Consider the following 14,432-nt stretch of genomic DNA (forward strand, 5'->3'; position numbering starts at 1 on the left):
GCTTTCTTTATGACACGTGAATTGGCAAATTCATTTTTTTATCATGCTAAGCACGATGCAATGGTGCCGAGGTGTCTGAAGTAGTACCTGAACTCACTCAGGTATTCACATGTGGTGTCATACCATGGTGTGCCATAGCATGGTATGCCATGCAAATACTTTGGGATTATATAATGCTGTTCTTTCCTAACTCGTCTTGGACAAGGTATTTCAACTTTCTCTTTCTGGTTGGTGTAACATGGATTTAAGAATACCTCATGGTTACATCCATGTGTTGTTAGTGCTGTGAAATGACTTTGTCTTGATAAACTTCAAAACCGTTATCAGAAGTATTTCTAGATGCTTATTAGGTAGAGCAGAAGGGGGTTTCCTGGGGTGTGCAGGGCCATTTCTTTGGCCTTTTTCTGTTTCTCTGCACTCTGTTTTTGAGGGGATATTAAAAAAATACTAATTAATGTGACTGGGACTTTTTTGCCCCTTCTTGAATGTATCTGCATGCTTTTTTCAGGTGTCAATAGTATGTGAACTGTTTTCCCTGAATTATCTTTCAGCATCAAGTATGCATAATCTAGGAGTCACCTGGCACTTAAGTTCCTGTCATAAATTTCAGTTTAGAATTTACTTGCTATCATATCCAAACTTGGACTGTAGGACTGAATAATTGATTGTGAGAAATATACAATTAATTAAAAAAAACCCAACACCACCTTAGAAATATAGTATAAAACGGTATTAGCTGTGTTTAGACATTTAGTCTTTCTCTAAGGTGGTATTTTATTTGGAGAATTACTTTATTTACTGATACCTCCTTGCTTTTGAATAGCACATATATTTATAGTATCATGTCGATAGTATTTCTGTTTTGGATAAGTAGACTGAATTTCTGTTTCTTTAGGTCTGGAAATTAGGCTGGTCACCAAAGCCTGCAGGTGACTTTGGCACAGTTTTTCCTGAAATCCCAGTAGAATTTCTTCAGGAAAAAGAGATCTTTAAGGAGTTCATATATCGCATTAATACACTTGGTATGTAAAAATTAAAAACAATAGAGTTGGCTCTTATTGGGCATTTACCTGTGTTGTGAAGTTACTGAATGACAGAATCTGGTACCCTTGGTTTACTTTTTTTGCTTATGTGGAAGAGAAATAATATTTCAGAGCAGCTCAGTAATTGTGCTGCTGTAATTCTTACATTTTGCTCAATGCAGATTAAAAATCATAAATTATAAAGCCAAACCCTGTTCCAACTCGGGAAGATGATTTCACTGTGCTCTTACAGAATGGCCACGTGTTTTCTGGAAGGTACACTTGACAGTATGCTTGAGGATATTTTGCTTCCCCTCCATATTTTTTTTATTTTTTTTCTTTTAATTCATACATAGTATATAAACTGAATTTAGTGCCACTCAGTATTTTAAATGAAGATGCTGTTACCTGAAAACTGCTGGATATGTCAGGGTTTACTGAATGAGTGCCATAGGGCTTGAGAGTTCAATTCTTTGTCAACAGATGAGACTGTAAAGGATAATGCATCTATTTTTCTATATGCTTGTAGATTTATTTTTTTTTGTCATTGTTGTTAGTGGTTGTTTTGGGTTTTGTGCTTGCTTGGTTGTTTTTTCACCCCTTTCCCCAGTCCACAGGTTGACTGATTTGAGGTGTAGCACTGATTTCTGTTTGATTACTGTAATGCCCAAGATGACATTATATTTTTGCTTCTTTAAATATCATTAGTATAAACTGCAAGGTGTTCAGGAATCCTTTGCAGTCTTCTGTAGGTAAAAATCTGTTTGCAAAAACTATATGAGAAGTGCTGGAATTTTAATGGTCTAATTTTTTAGGCAGTTCAGTCATTTTGCTTTTAGGGCATGAAGATTTCTTGGATCGTTACGGGATTCTCCACAACTTTCTTTCCTGTGAGAATCAGCCCATATTCTGGATGATTTTGTGTTGCAGGAACCTGATAGTTCTCAATGCTTTGAAAGTTGAACAAAATATTTAAATGTATATAAGAAACAACCCCAACAAGACCACATAAATAATAACGTGCAGAACCCTTCTAAAAGGGTCATCACTTCCTAAAATAGAGTTTAAGTTTAAGCTGTAGTTATGACAAAGAATACATAATCCAATACCAAATGGTGTGAAACTAAATCCGTGGAAATGATGTGCCATTTTTTAATGCTGTTCTATGCTTGTGTTTGTATTAAGACATAAATGGCTATCTCTGAGTGTTTCCATAGGATGGATCAGCCGTACTCAGTTTGAAGAGACTTGGGCTACTTTGCTTGGTGTGCTTGTAACTCAGCCTATAGTAATGGACCAAGAGGAGAACCAACAGGAGGTAATGTCATTCACTAAATTTTTTAAATTAAATTTTACTTAATGCAAGAAAAATGTTTCTATTACTAAACCTGTACAGTAGAAAAGTAGTGACTAAAACCAAGGAATTATCTGCATTTTAGATTTCATTGTCTGCATATCCCTGTGAGTTCAGACACATCCATCTTCTGGGTTAGAGTTTTTGCAAGTGTTTAACTAGTATGGAGAAATTTTAGTCTAGCTGTTTCAACTTTATACTGGTACATCATTCAACATGCACACAGTTCGAAGTCTGGTTGGTTAGATGTTTGGCTTTAGGCACTATGGGAACTTCTTCTGTGAAGAGTTTCCAATTCAGATTTGGTCTTATTTGGTGCTTTCAACAGGGAGTTAATGTGTTGATGCAAAGAGAGACTAAACACTTTGAAAGAACAGAATGGACATCTTGAGGTTTTAATGCTGTTGGGGTAAGAGAGGATGCATACAGAATGGCTGATGAGATGGGAGGATATCTTGCTGCTACAGTTAAAGTGCTTTGTGTGCACTGCTTATGTCAGAGAGATTTTTGGATGGAAAGAAGTCTAGATGTCAGGCTTATTAATGATAATGTAGTGGAAGGTGGCAAACTGATATGCAGAGCTTGCAGGATTCCTTTTTTACAATTCAAATTACAGTAAGTTCATTTTACAGGAAGATACAGAAAGGACCCAAATTAATGTTCTTGCAGTACAAGCCATAACTTCCTTGGTGCTGAGTGCAATGACAATACCTGTTGCAGGCAATCCAGCAGTTAGCTGTTTGGAACAGCAGCCCCGCAACAAAGCTTTAAAAGCTCTGGACACAAGGTATTTTTTTTACTTGTTCTAAAATGCATTAAAACTATACTTTTGATTAATACATAATTATAAATGCTTAATCTAGCTGTAGCAAAAATATGTATAGACTGTATTTTCTAAGCAAGAATATATACAGCTGGATCTGTTTACACAGAAGTTACATGGCCTTAGCATCACAAACCTGTTGAGCTAAAAGACAGTATCTGAAAAAGATAGTATCTTCTACAGTGTGCAGAATGTATTTCTCAACATTTCTCAGTTTTAGCATTCCTGATAATGAATATAAGCATAGACACATAACACTGTAAAGTAAGCTAGTCACACTTGCACAAAAAATGTTGAAGGGAAAATCTGCTTAAATTGGCTTTCTGTTGGGCTTTCAGGTTTGGGAGGAAGCTAAGTGTTATCAGGGGAATTGTTGAACAAGAAATCCAAGCAATGGTATCTAAGAGAGATAATATTGCTACACATCACTTATACCAAGCTTGGGACCCTGTTCCGTCACTTTCTCCTGCTACTACAGGTAAGCGTGGTGGGGGTGGGAGGGAAGAGTATATTTTCTATGTGTAAAAAGTAGAGAAGATACTCTCAGGAATCCATTTGAAATCCAGTTTGCAGGAGATTAAGTAGGTTCATACCTGCTTTCCTGGAAGTGTTTTAAAAACTTGTCTTCTGTTTTTTATAGGTGCTCTTATCAGCCATGAAAAACTCTTACTGCAAATCAATACTGAACGAGAAATAGGAGATATGGATTATAAACTGGGACAGGTTTGTTAAAACCTTAACTTTGAACTTCTATTACACTTCTACCAGTTTGTAAAAATCAAGAGGCATTGCTTAACCTCAGATGTAAGCTAACAGCTCTCGGGGATGCAGCGTAGATTACCACTGGAGTCACCCAGTTGTCCCACCTCTCATGGAATTTTTGCTTGTGTGTCTGAGGCCTGCCTGTGAGCCAGCTATTGAGTTGTACTTCTCAGCCTTGTGTGTTCAAGAGTTAGCTTCCACTAACTGTTAGATTTTAATTTGCTACTGCATGCTTGCAGCAGTCCTTAGGACATGAAATCACTGGACTTAAGATAAGGAATGTTGTTTCAATTTTAAACCCAGTTAGTTGGAAAATCAGCACTACATACAGTGAATAAAAAAAAAATTGTCCTTATCCAGTTATTTAGCTCCTTGAAAAATTAGTCTTGCATAAAGTTTTAAATATGGTATTTGTTTTGCTGTTTGAATAGTATGTATTAGTGAAAAAGCCTTTAAATACTAAATTCAGGTGACCTTTTTTTGAGGAATCTTTTGCATAGGGAAGACCAAACGATCACTTGTCTGTCTCTAGGTGTCTGTATGTTCTCTTGAGATTCTAAGTGGCTTGAACTTTCAGTGTCTGCAGGTTTACAGACCTTGTGTGTTATTTACAAAACCTATTATCTCTATAACAATACTAGGCATTAGACATCCTGCGTGAAAAATAATGTCTGTGTATTTTTGCTGAACATGAAAAAGAATTATATGTAAGGATGAATTTTTGTCTTAGAAAGAAGTCTTAAGCTATGTAAGATAAGTAACTTTAGAGGAAAAAGTAATGCCTGCATTGAAACACAAGAAGCACTGATTTTGTTCTGGAATCTTTACACAGATCATTTATGAAATGCCATCAGCAGGTCTTACTGTTCTGAAACATTAATTTTATTTATAGATAACTTAAAGAACCACCAAGAAGTTTTCTTCTTCGTAGATAATTGTTTATCTAGCCTGAGTCAAAAGACTTGACATCTTATACTTGTCTGGTTTCAGAAGAAAGGTTATGTTGCAATTAGATATGCTGAGTTATGGTTTGAGAAGAGTTAGGAATGTGTTTTCCGGTGAACTGCAGTCATTACAGTTCTTTCTGAACTATTTTCTTGCTTAATATGAATAGTAAATATTTATACTTTGCTTTAGATTTTAGATCTGGTATGTTGACTGTAGGATGATGCGTACACATTGTTAGTGCATGGTTACAGGTTAGCTGATGCTGCTTTCAGCATCACCTGTATTGCTGTGCTAAGCACATGGTGCTGCTGTTTTTGCTGTGCCATACAGTTTAAACTGAGTTAAACTGAAGTGTTGATAAAGGTATAAATGAAAGTGATGTGCAGTTCATGTAAATGTTATTTGAGTCTATGTTGCCTGTTATTTAAATAATATTTGGCTTCTAAGATTTATTTTTTTCTAATCTGACTATGGGGGTGTCTTGCTGCTTTTCTATTTTTATTTTCTTGTTTGTTTTGTTTTGTGTTGCAAGGTCTCTATACACTCCATATGGTTAGGAAATAATATCACTCCTTTGAGAGAAGAAGAGTGGGGTGAGGATGAAGAAGATGAGAATGACATACCTGCTCCTTCCTCACCACCAACTTCTCCTATTAACACCAGGTGTCTTATTTTTTTTCTTGTCTCTCCTTTGACTTATCAGTAAGCTTTTTATCTCTTCATGTTGAGTTCAAGAAGCTGGGTTTATAAATCAGATAAATAATTGTATAAGTTGGCAAATAACTGTACTATTTCAAATCAAGTATTTTACCAGAGCTGAAGAATAGCCATTTTAATACTTAACTTTTTGTGCCTTGCAGGAAACACCGGGCTGGTGTTGATATACATTCTTGTTCTCAGTTCTTGCTTGAACTGTATAGTCAATGGATATTGCCATCAAACCCTAGCAAGAGGACACCTGTCATCTTGATTAGTGAAGTAGTGCGATCAGTAAGTTTAAACTACTATTCAGAGTCACAATTAAGTACCTATTACCAAATGTTCAGAGCTAAGCATCATTTGTAAAGCATGTTCTGATATAGGGGAAAGACTGATTTTTCTTGTCAGTGCTATTACATGTTCAATATAATATAACTTGAGCAGTTGATCAGTATAATATTATACTGATTTAAACCTGTATAAGAATCTGGATTGCATATTCTGCTAGCAGATTACAAACATTGTTACTTAATGATAGTTGGTATCTTACTTGACTACTCACTGAAAGTAGATTTCAGGATTTTGCTTATCCTATCTCTTTGTAAGAAAATGAAGATGGAACAACAGTGTATCAGATGATTAAATTGACTAATGAAGTGTGGAAGCAAAACTAAAGAAAACAGGTGTGGAATGTGTCTTGACAGCCGTTATTCACTATCATAAAAGAGCTAAAATAAAACTATCCTTGCAAGAGAGTATGTGTTGTATGTTTTGGGGTGGTTTAGTACGTGGTAAATGGCAATGCACATTAGTTTTCCAGAATTACTTACCATAGTGGATTTGGTTTTGTAAACGTTTTGGAAAAAAAGACCATTTGAAGGTAACTGTTACCTGAGATGGATGGTGGAATTAGTTCTGGACAACAGTAGTTATTCCAGACACTTGAGTTAATGTTTACACATTTCATAGATTGATTGAAGAGTCTTTTGCTGACAATTACAACAGAAGGGAAAGACAGTTTTTGGCTGTCTGCTAATGGGCTTTTTTGTATTAAATTTTAATTTATGTACAGCTTCTGGCAGTATCAGACTTATTTACTGAAAGGAATCAGTTTGAGATGATGTATACAACATTGACAGAATTGCGAAAGGTGCATCCATCAGAAGATGAGATTCTTGTACAGTATTTGATACCAGCCACTTGTAAAGCTGCTGCTGTTCTTGGAATGGTAAGAAATTCTCATGGAAGTTGATTGCAAACTCTTGGTTCTTTTGCAAGAAGGTAGCACTTACAGCAACTCTCTCTGAGACTGATAAAAACATTGGTAATAGTGACAAGAAAAGCTTTGGAAGACTTTTGCGGTAGGACTTTCAGTAGCTATTGCTTTAGCAACTGTGCAGGGGGAGGCTGTGAAAGTGATGCCAAACATGCAGAAACAGTTTTAGAGATCAGTTTGTTCTGACTAGGCTGCAGTTTCCCACTTGGTGGACTAATAACACCTTCTCACAAGCAAACAGCTGTTCATTTAGGTTGGAATATAACAGATTAGTGGAAGGGAAAAAATAAAGGTGATTCCATCAAGAGTAGGTTGTTGTCCTGTGCTCAGTTATGTAGAAAATCTGCTTAAAAAGAGCAACTAGAGAGCACACACTGTAAAACTGGCCTGCATCTTAGATCATGAATACAAGGATAATGTTGTAGAGAGTAGTAAGGTCTCCCCTGAGCCTGCTTTTCTCCAGGCTAAACAACCCCAGTTCCCCCAGACACTCCTTATGAGACTTGTGCTCCAGACCCTTCATGAGCTTTGTTGCTTTTCTTTGGACCTGCGCCAGCACCTCAATGTCTTTTGTGTAGTGAGGAGCCCAGAGCAAAACACAGTATTCAAGGTGCAGCCTCACCAGTGCCCAGTACAGGGGGATGATCACTTCCCTGCCCCTGCTGGCCACACTATTGCCGATACAGACCAGGATGCTGTTGGCCTTCTTGGCACAAGCTGCTCATATTCAGCTTTGTCAGTCATTACCCTCAGGTCTTTTTCCACCTGGCAGCTTTCCAGCCACTCTTCCCCAAGCCTGTAGCACTGCATGAGGTTGTTGTGGCCCAAATGCAGGACCCATCACTTTGTCTTGTTGAACCTCATACAATTGGACTGAGCCGGTTGATCCAGCCTGTCCAGATCCCTCTGTAGAGCCTTCCCTCCCTTCAAGCAGCTCTACACTCCTGCCCAACCTGTTGTTTGCAAACTTACTGAGGGGGCACTCAATCCCCTCATCCAGGTCATAGGAGTGGTGGACAGAAGGATGTGTAGGTCTGGGTTCCGGTGGTCTTGGAGAACAAATAAATGGAAAGCTGCACTATGTGTTTAGTGGATGACAGAGTACCCTTTGGAAGCAGAGGATAGGCATCTACTGGTCAGTTTCAGACAGAAACATTGTTTGTGGTTAGCTGAAAGACCTGATTATATTGTGGCATTTGATTAAAAGTAGTTTTAAGCCAGGCTCTGGTTCATGCCATGTTTTCCATTCTTTAGTTTGTTTCAAGCATTTCTGAGACATGACACCAGTACCGAACCAGATAAATGAATTTTAATGAGTACTTTCATTTGGTTGTACTAGGATAAAGCTGTGGCTGAACCAGTAAGTCGACTGCTGGAGTCAACCCTAAGAAGCACCCATATGCCAAGTCGGATTGGAGCTTTACATGGCATTCTTTATATCCTTGAGTGTGACTTGCTTGATGAGACAGCAAAGCAACTCATTCCAATTATCAGCGAGTATCTGCTCTCCAATTTGAGAGGAGTAGCACAGTAAGACTCTTCCCTCTTTCCCTCCTTGTCCCCAACTGTTGCATGCTTATGTGTGAACAGAAGAGCTCCTTACAGTTTGTAGTTGTCATTACACTTGAGAACAGGCTGTTGTATCAAGCAGGTTTTGGCAGTTTCATTGAAAATTATCAGCCCATTTTATGTTTGATTTACAGAAGTGAAAGGATATTTGAGGGTGAGAAAACAGAGACTTCTTTCTCTTTGGTGAATTGTGTGCCTTGTACTTTATTTTTCTGTCAAAAGGCGTACTCTTGGAATAAGACTTGCAGGATCAGTAACGAAGCTTATTTCTCCTAAACAAGTCAGACAATGATAGCATATAATTATATTGCTGAAAAATCTCTTGTGTTGCACTGAATTTCCATGATAGCCAGTTCTCCCTTATGGCATCTTGGTGGTACTTTGTGGGATTTTAAAAATTGCATAGATTTCATGTGAAAAATGCTTATTGTTTCGAAGAATTGTTTATATTTGCCTCTATTTATGACCTAGACAACTTTGATGTAAATGACCACTTATGTTTTTGCTTATTTACAGTTGTGTGAATATCCATAACCAACAGCACATCTTGGTAATGTGTGCAGCTGCTTTCTATTTGATTGAGAATTACCCACTTGATGTAGGGCCTGAATTCTCTGCAGGAATTATACAGGTACATTGTGATGCCTTCAATCACAGGTGGTCACGTAACTTGGGATCACCACATACCTATCTTTAACACTTGGTTATTGTGGTGTAGGTATGCTTTTGGGTTTGGTTTCATCAGGTTTTTCTTAATACGTGGTGCAGTTCCATACTAGCTGTGGTGATATGGTACTAGAAGATGACCTAAATAGAGCTCAAAAATAGGGAGCTGTTTTTTTCCTTTATTTCAGATGTGTGGAGTCATGGTGTCTGGAAGTGATGAATTAACACCATCCATTATTTATCACTGTGTCCTGAGAGGATTAGAGCGACTCCTTCTTTCAGAGCAGCTTTCTAGGCTGGATAGCGAATCGCTAGTTAAACTGAGCGTCGATAGAGTGAATGTGCAGAGCCCCCACAGAGCGATGGCTGCACTTGGATTAATGCTGACTTGCATGTACACAGGTATTTGCTTTTCTTACACTGTTCGTGTGCTGAGTGACTAGCTTACTAACAGTGCTCATTTTCTGCATTTATTTTTATTACCAAGGATAAAAAGGTCTTATTTTAGCATTCACAATAAACTTGTAACAAATTATTTCGGTTTAGGAAAGGAAAAAATCAGCCCCAGTCGTGCCACAGATGCAAATCCTGCTACTCCTGACAGTGAGTCTGTGATCGTGGCTATGGAACGAGTATCTGTCCTTTTTGACAGGTAAGAGGATAGAACATGTGTAATGGGGCACCAGGAGAAAAATCATTGTGTTTGGCGCTGTGTGGTCACTTCTCTATTTGACAGTTCTAATATTTAATTAATTATGTTTCTCTGCTTACCATTGCTTAAAACTGATACTTTTTGGTATACAGAGTAACACTGATGGAATTGCTGAAGGCAGCACAAATGTACAGGAATGTAAATGGAAAACAGACATGTCCTAACTGGTGCTGTGTGTTGCACAAACCATAATAGTTTATAAATGTATTTCCAGCTCCCTTCAGGTCAAACTCTTAAGTGCTTTTCAGGATGTCTTCTGCATAATCAAGGATATAAATCTGGTTTATGGGAAATAATCTTTCAAACCACCCTAAGAGTTTAAAATCTTCTTCCCCTTCCCCCACCCAAGTGTTGCTCTTTCCAAGGCTGCTAAGTAATTGCAGAGGAAGGGTACAGTAAAACTTCTGTATTCACATGGAACTCATTTAATGGAAACATTTCAAACCTCTTGTTTTGATCTGACAATCTCAAGCTGTCTTAAGTAAGCATAGCATGTTACATTTTGCATAGTAGTTTGTGGGATAGTGGTTTACATTTTTTAAAGTGTTCAGTGGTTTTTCCATAAAACTGGATGAGGTTTAACTTCAGCACTTAGTGAGAACAGAACTAGAGCCGTGCTTGAGTGCTTCTGAAAATATCACTCCTAAGAGTTAGCAAAACAAATGTGAGTACTACAAGCGGAATATAACTTTTGCAGGGAATAATCACAGAATTGCTCTTGACACGTGAACAGATGCAGCCTTTATTAGGAAGATTTTCCAATCAGTGTTACTTAAGTAGAATTCTCTTTGAGTATCTTTTCCCCTCCTTACAGTGCAGTGCAGATTGCTTTTCCTCTTCTATACATTGGTTATCCTGGTCTTGAATAAAAAATGCAAAGGTTTATGAATGGAGATGAGTGTTCTGCTTGTAAATGGTCTTTTCTTTGATAACTAGTAGTGATGTCCCTGTCTTTTCTTGATTTTTTTTTTTTTCAGTATTCCTATTAAATCTTGACTCTGGTGCTTCAAAAAATGCTGAATATTTTAAAAAAGGGTGGGAGGGTGTGACATGATACCTGTAACAACTTCTAATAGCTTTGATAGACCTCTTTGGGTAGACTGTTAGAGTAAGGTTACGTGAAGACTTGGATTCCTCAGTGTTGAAGACTTTTTCACCTATCTAGAGAGGAAAGTAAAATGTTCTTTTTGTTGCCAGTTAAACTGGAAAAGAATGAGATATTTACTGGAATTCAATCATAAAACATGTTCTTTTTTATTATTTTCAGGATCAGGAAGGGATTTCCTTTTGAAGCTAGAGTGGTGGCTCGGATCCTTCCACAGTTCCTTGATGATTTTTTCCCACCACAAGATGTAATGAATAAAGTTATTGGAGAATTTTTATCAAATCAGCAGCCTTACCCCCAGTTCATGGCAACAGTAGTTTATAAGGTAGTGCTTTTATTTTTTTCTTAGGTGTTTCAGAAGATTTCTAAATAACTGAGAACTCAATTGGAAGGGTAAATACCAATTTTGTTATATCCAAGAAACCAGCTGCAGTGATTGAGCTGTACTGCTCTGAGCTTGTCAACATGAAAGGCTAGAATCTCTGTGTCACCTGGAAGACAAAGTGTTCACAGCAATACAGTTCAGTCACTGATCTTGAAAAATAAAGATAAAATTAATAGTTATTATCCTGGTGCTCAGACTCTTTAAATCGCAAGGAGCCAGCCCAGGTCATCTGGCCTTGTGAAGTCTACAGACAAACCCCTGTAGACTTAATTGGGCTTCTGATTATTTTGCTCTTCAGCACTTACTGGACTCATGCATCACTTGAGAGTGCATGTGCACACCACATTGGATCTGTAAAAATAGAGATACCAGATGAGTCTTGCATTTCTGTATGCTTCCTTCAGTTTGGCACAGATGTCATGAGTCCAGTTGGATCCTGGCTGACTCTTTTGCAGAATCTTTTTGTCTTAAGTATTGTGTTCATTATATATACTCAGAGTTGTCTCCAGGAATCTAGTTTATGAATCTCAGAGTTTTGTAGCTGGAGCGAACCCTTATAAGAGAAACTAAACCCTTCCCCATGTCCATCTACCATGTCTTTATTCTTGTGTAAAATACTTCTGCAGGTATTCCAGACACTACATAGCACTGGACAGTCCTCAATGGTTCGTGACTGGGTGATGCTGTCTCTCTCTAATTTCACACAAAGAACACCTGTGGCAATGGCAATGTGGAGTCTTTCCTGTTTTTTTGTCAGTGCTTCCACCAGTCAATGGATTTCAGCAATGTATCCTAAAAAGACTGTGAATTTGTGCTATTTCTGGGCTAATACAGTTATTCCGTAAAGCACATTGATAGACTCGAAGGATAAGAGTACAAGTTTGACGCACAAAAAAGGCATATTTACTGTACTTTGTAGCAGCGTATATCACTGTGCTCTTGGTCCTTCAGTTTAGAGGGGGAGTATCACTTTGTGCCATTGGTGCCTCAGGTTTGAGGGAGGGGGAGAGAAGTTCTAAACAGATTCAAGATTGTTCTTTGTAACTGTGCAAGATGATTGGAAAAAGTCCTTACTTTTAAGTAAGCTTTGCAGTGACCTTTAAAATCTTTGTTCTATATTCCTACTGCAAGATAAAATATTAAAAATACTTAAAAAAAAAAAAAGGGAAAAAAGAACAAACTCAAATTAAATAAAATTATTCTCTACATGCAGAGTAGTTTGCAAGTATCCCCTGGGAGGTGCACTGCAGTAGTAGTGAGCTTTGGCAATGGAATGGTAACAGCCATGTAAGTTGGAACAGCCAAAAGACATAGGTGGTATCAGTGTTGGGTTTATTTAAAAACAAACAAAACCCCAAACAAGCAGAAAAATAACTGTTGCATTTCATGACCAGGCACAAAAGTGGCCATATTTCGTATTTGAAACTTCCTAATGACAATCTCAGCAGTGCTCTTTGGCTGTCAGCAGTTGTGACTGTGGTGCTAATGCACTCCGCTCCAGTGGATAACGAAAACTATTGCTAGATTAAAATTAATTTCTAGTGACAAAAAATTGCATGAAATTAATGAAGTAATAGGATTTCTGTAGTAGCAGAAAATTGCTATTTAATTTGAAGTTAGAATAGAAATTAGAGTAGAAATTGCCATTTAATTTAATTTATTGCCATTTTTAATTGCTATGCGACAGTATTTTGCACTTCAGTATTGTTTGTGAATTCAAAAATCCATCATTTTATTGCTGTATGAAAAGATAAGCAACTTCTGTCATATTATGACCTTAACTTACATTTCAGTCTTCCACATATTATCAGCAGAATGGGAAAATCAGAGCAAGTAGATGTTAACATCTTCTGTTTGGTGGCCATAGACTTCTACCGACATCAGATAGATGAAGAGTTAGATCGCAGAGCCTTTCAGTCTGTGTTTGAGGTGGTGGCATCTCCAGGAACCCCATATCATCGCTTACTAACTTGTTTGCAAAATGTCCACAAGGTCACAGCATGTTGAACATCCTGATGTGTAATGGAACTGCATGTCTAGTGTTGGAATCTGATGTGAATTACAGGGAATGCAAGATCAAGAAAGTATTTGGGGTTGCATTTGTGATAAACATGGACATGTCAGTTTTACTTCCAGAATGCATGGACAAGTGCTCTGCAGCACTGGAAATCACCTGAAAAGTCTAGTGTAGTTCTTGTTGTTGTTGACACCAGGGACCTGTGAGTGGAAAGAAATATGTCAATGTTTTTCAAGAGGTGTTTGGGGTTACCCTGAGTCACACTAACTGTAAAATACAAGCAAGTATGACATGCAAGGTAACTGGTATTACTCTTCCTCCTAATGTTCAGCTGAAACCACTGTGGTGCAGCTGGTAAGAAACTGACACCAAGACTGTTATTGCAAGCTGCAGTCATTAGAAAACTTCATAGTTTTATGTACCTGTATATACTGTTGTGTAGTACAGAATAGAAATTGTTTCCTAATGTCTCTCCCAAACAAGAAAAGGAGAAGATGGCTTTCATGATTTACACTTCCAGCATGTAATTCCTCTCTCTGGACTTTCTGATATCCTGTGGTGTATGTGTTGGTGATACCAGAGATATAGTGCACATACGTGACCACACTTTTTGCTTTTTTCTTCTCAGGATTTAAAATTTGAGTACGGTATATCAGTCAAAGAAATTTTAACTTAAATATTTCTATATCATGTACAGTATGTAAAATTGTAAGATGTGTGGTGCATGAGCTGTGCTGTAATTTGAGATGATCAGAAGCCATGCTACTGAATGTCTTGACATCTGTATTGTCCTCATTATTTTTCTTTTTTTTTTCCTTGTGCTTGAACTTGTGTTCCTTTTGGAAATCCATCTTAATGTACAGATTACATCTTGTTTTGCATCTCACTTTTTCTTAAAAGTGCTTTAAAACTGGAATATGTTGATTAATTTGTCTTGAGAGACTGTACTAAGGAGGCATTCTTGTGATCCACTTTATGATAGCTTCTTTTGAATTCCTTTATTTTGAGACATAGTGGTAAGAGAAGAGGACTAGTTACTCTGGATCAGCCTTTTGTATACTTAAGAAACTGCTCTTATGTACTGCACAGCATTT

General features: G+C 37.5%; 1 protein-coding gene across 1 annotated transcript in view; it reads left to right on the forward strand.

The window, feature by feature from the left end:
* HTT (huntingtin) overlaps window positions 1-13,782 on the forward strand; it is a 76,606-nt gene extending 62,824 nt beyond the window's left edge. The window contains exons 53-67 of the mRNA XM_010015069.1: window positions 896-1,022; window positions 2,240-2,340; window positions 3,009-3,163; window positions 3,538-3,677; window positions 3,840-3,922; window positions 5,442-5,572; window positions 5,770-5,899; window positions 6,681-6,836; window positions 8,224-8,414; window positions 8,970-9,084; window positions 9,308-9,521; window positions 9,666-9,771; window positions 11,099-11,261; window positions 11,948-12,108; window positions 13,115-13,782. Coding sequence (XP_010013371.1) covers window positions 896-1,022; window positions 2,240-2,340; window positions 3,009-3,163; window positions 3,538-3,677; window positions 3,840-3,922; window positions 5,442-5,572; window positions 5,770-5,899; window positions 6,681-6,836; window positions 8,224-8,414; window positions 8,970-9,084; window positions 9,308-9,521; window positions 9,666-9,771; window positions 11,099-11,261; window positions 11,948-12,108; window positions 13,115-13,328 — 2,187 coding nt within the window. The 3' untranslated portion in view covers window positions 13,329-13,782. The remainder of the gene's footprint in view (window positions 1-895; window positions 1,023-2,239; window positions 2,341-3,008; window positions 3,164-3,537; window positions 3,678-3,839; window positions 3,923-5,441; window positions 5,573-5,769; window positions 5,900-6,680; window positions 6,837-8,223; window positions 8,415-8,969; window positions 9,085-9,307; window positions 9,522-9,665; window positions 9,772-11,098; window positions 11,262-11,947; window positions 12,109-13,114) is intronic.
* The last annotated feature ends 650 nt before the right edge of the window (window positions 13,783-14,432 follow it).

This window comes from Nestor notabilis, unplaced genomic scaffold, assembly GCF_000696875.1.
Source record: "Nestor notabilis isolate BGI_N333 unplaced genomic scaffold, ASM69687v1 scaffold1635, whole genome shotgun sequence".
Classification (NCBI taxonomy): domain Eukaryota; kingdom Metazoa; phylum Chordata; class Aves; order Psittaciformes; family Psittacidae; genus Nestor; species Nestor notabilis.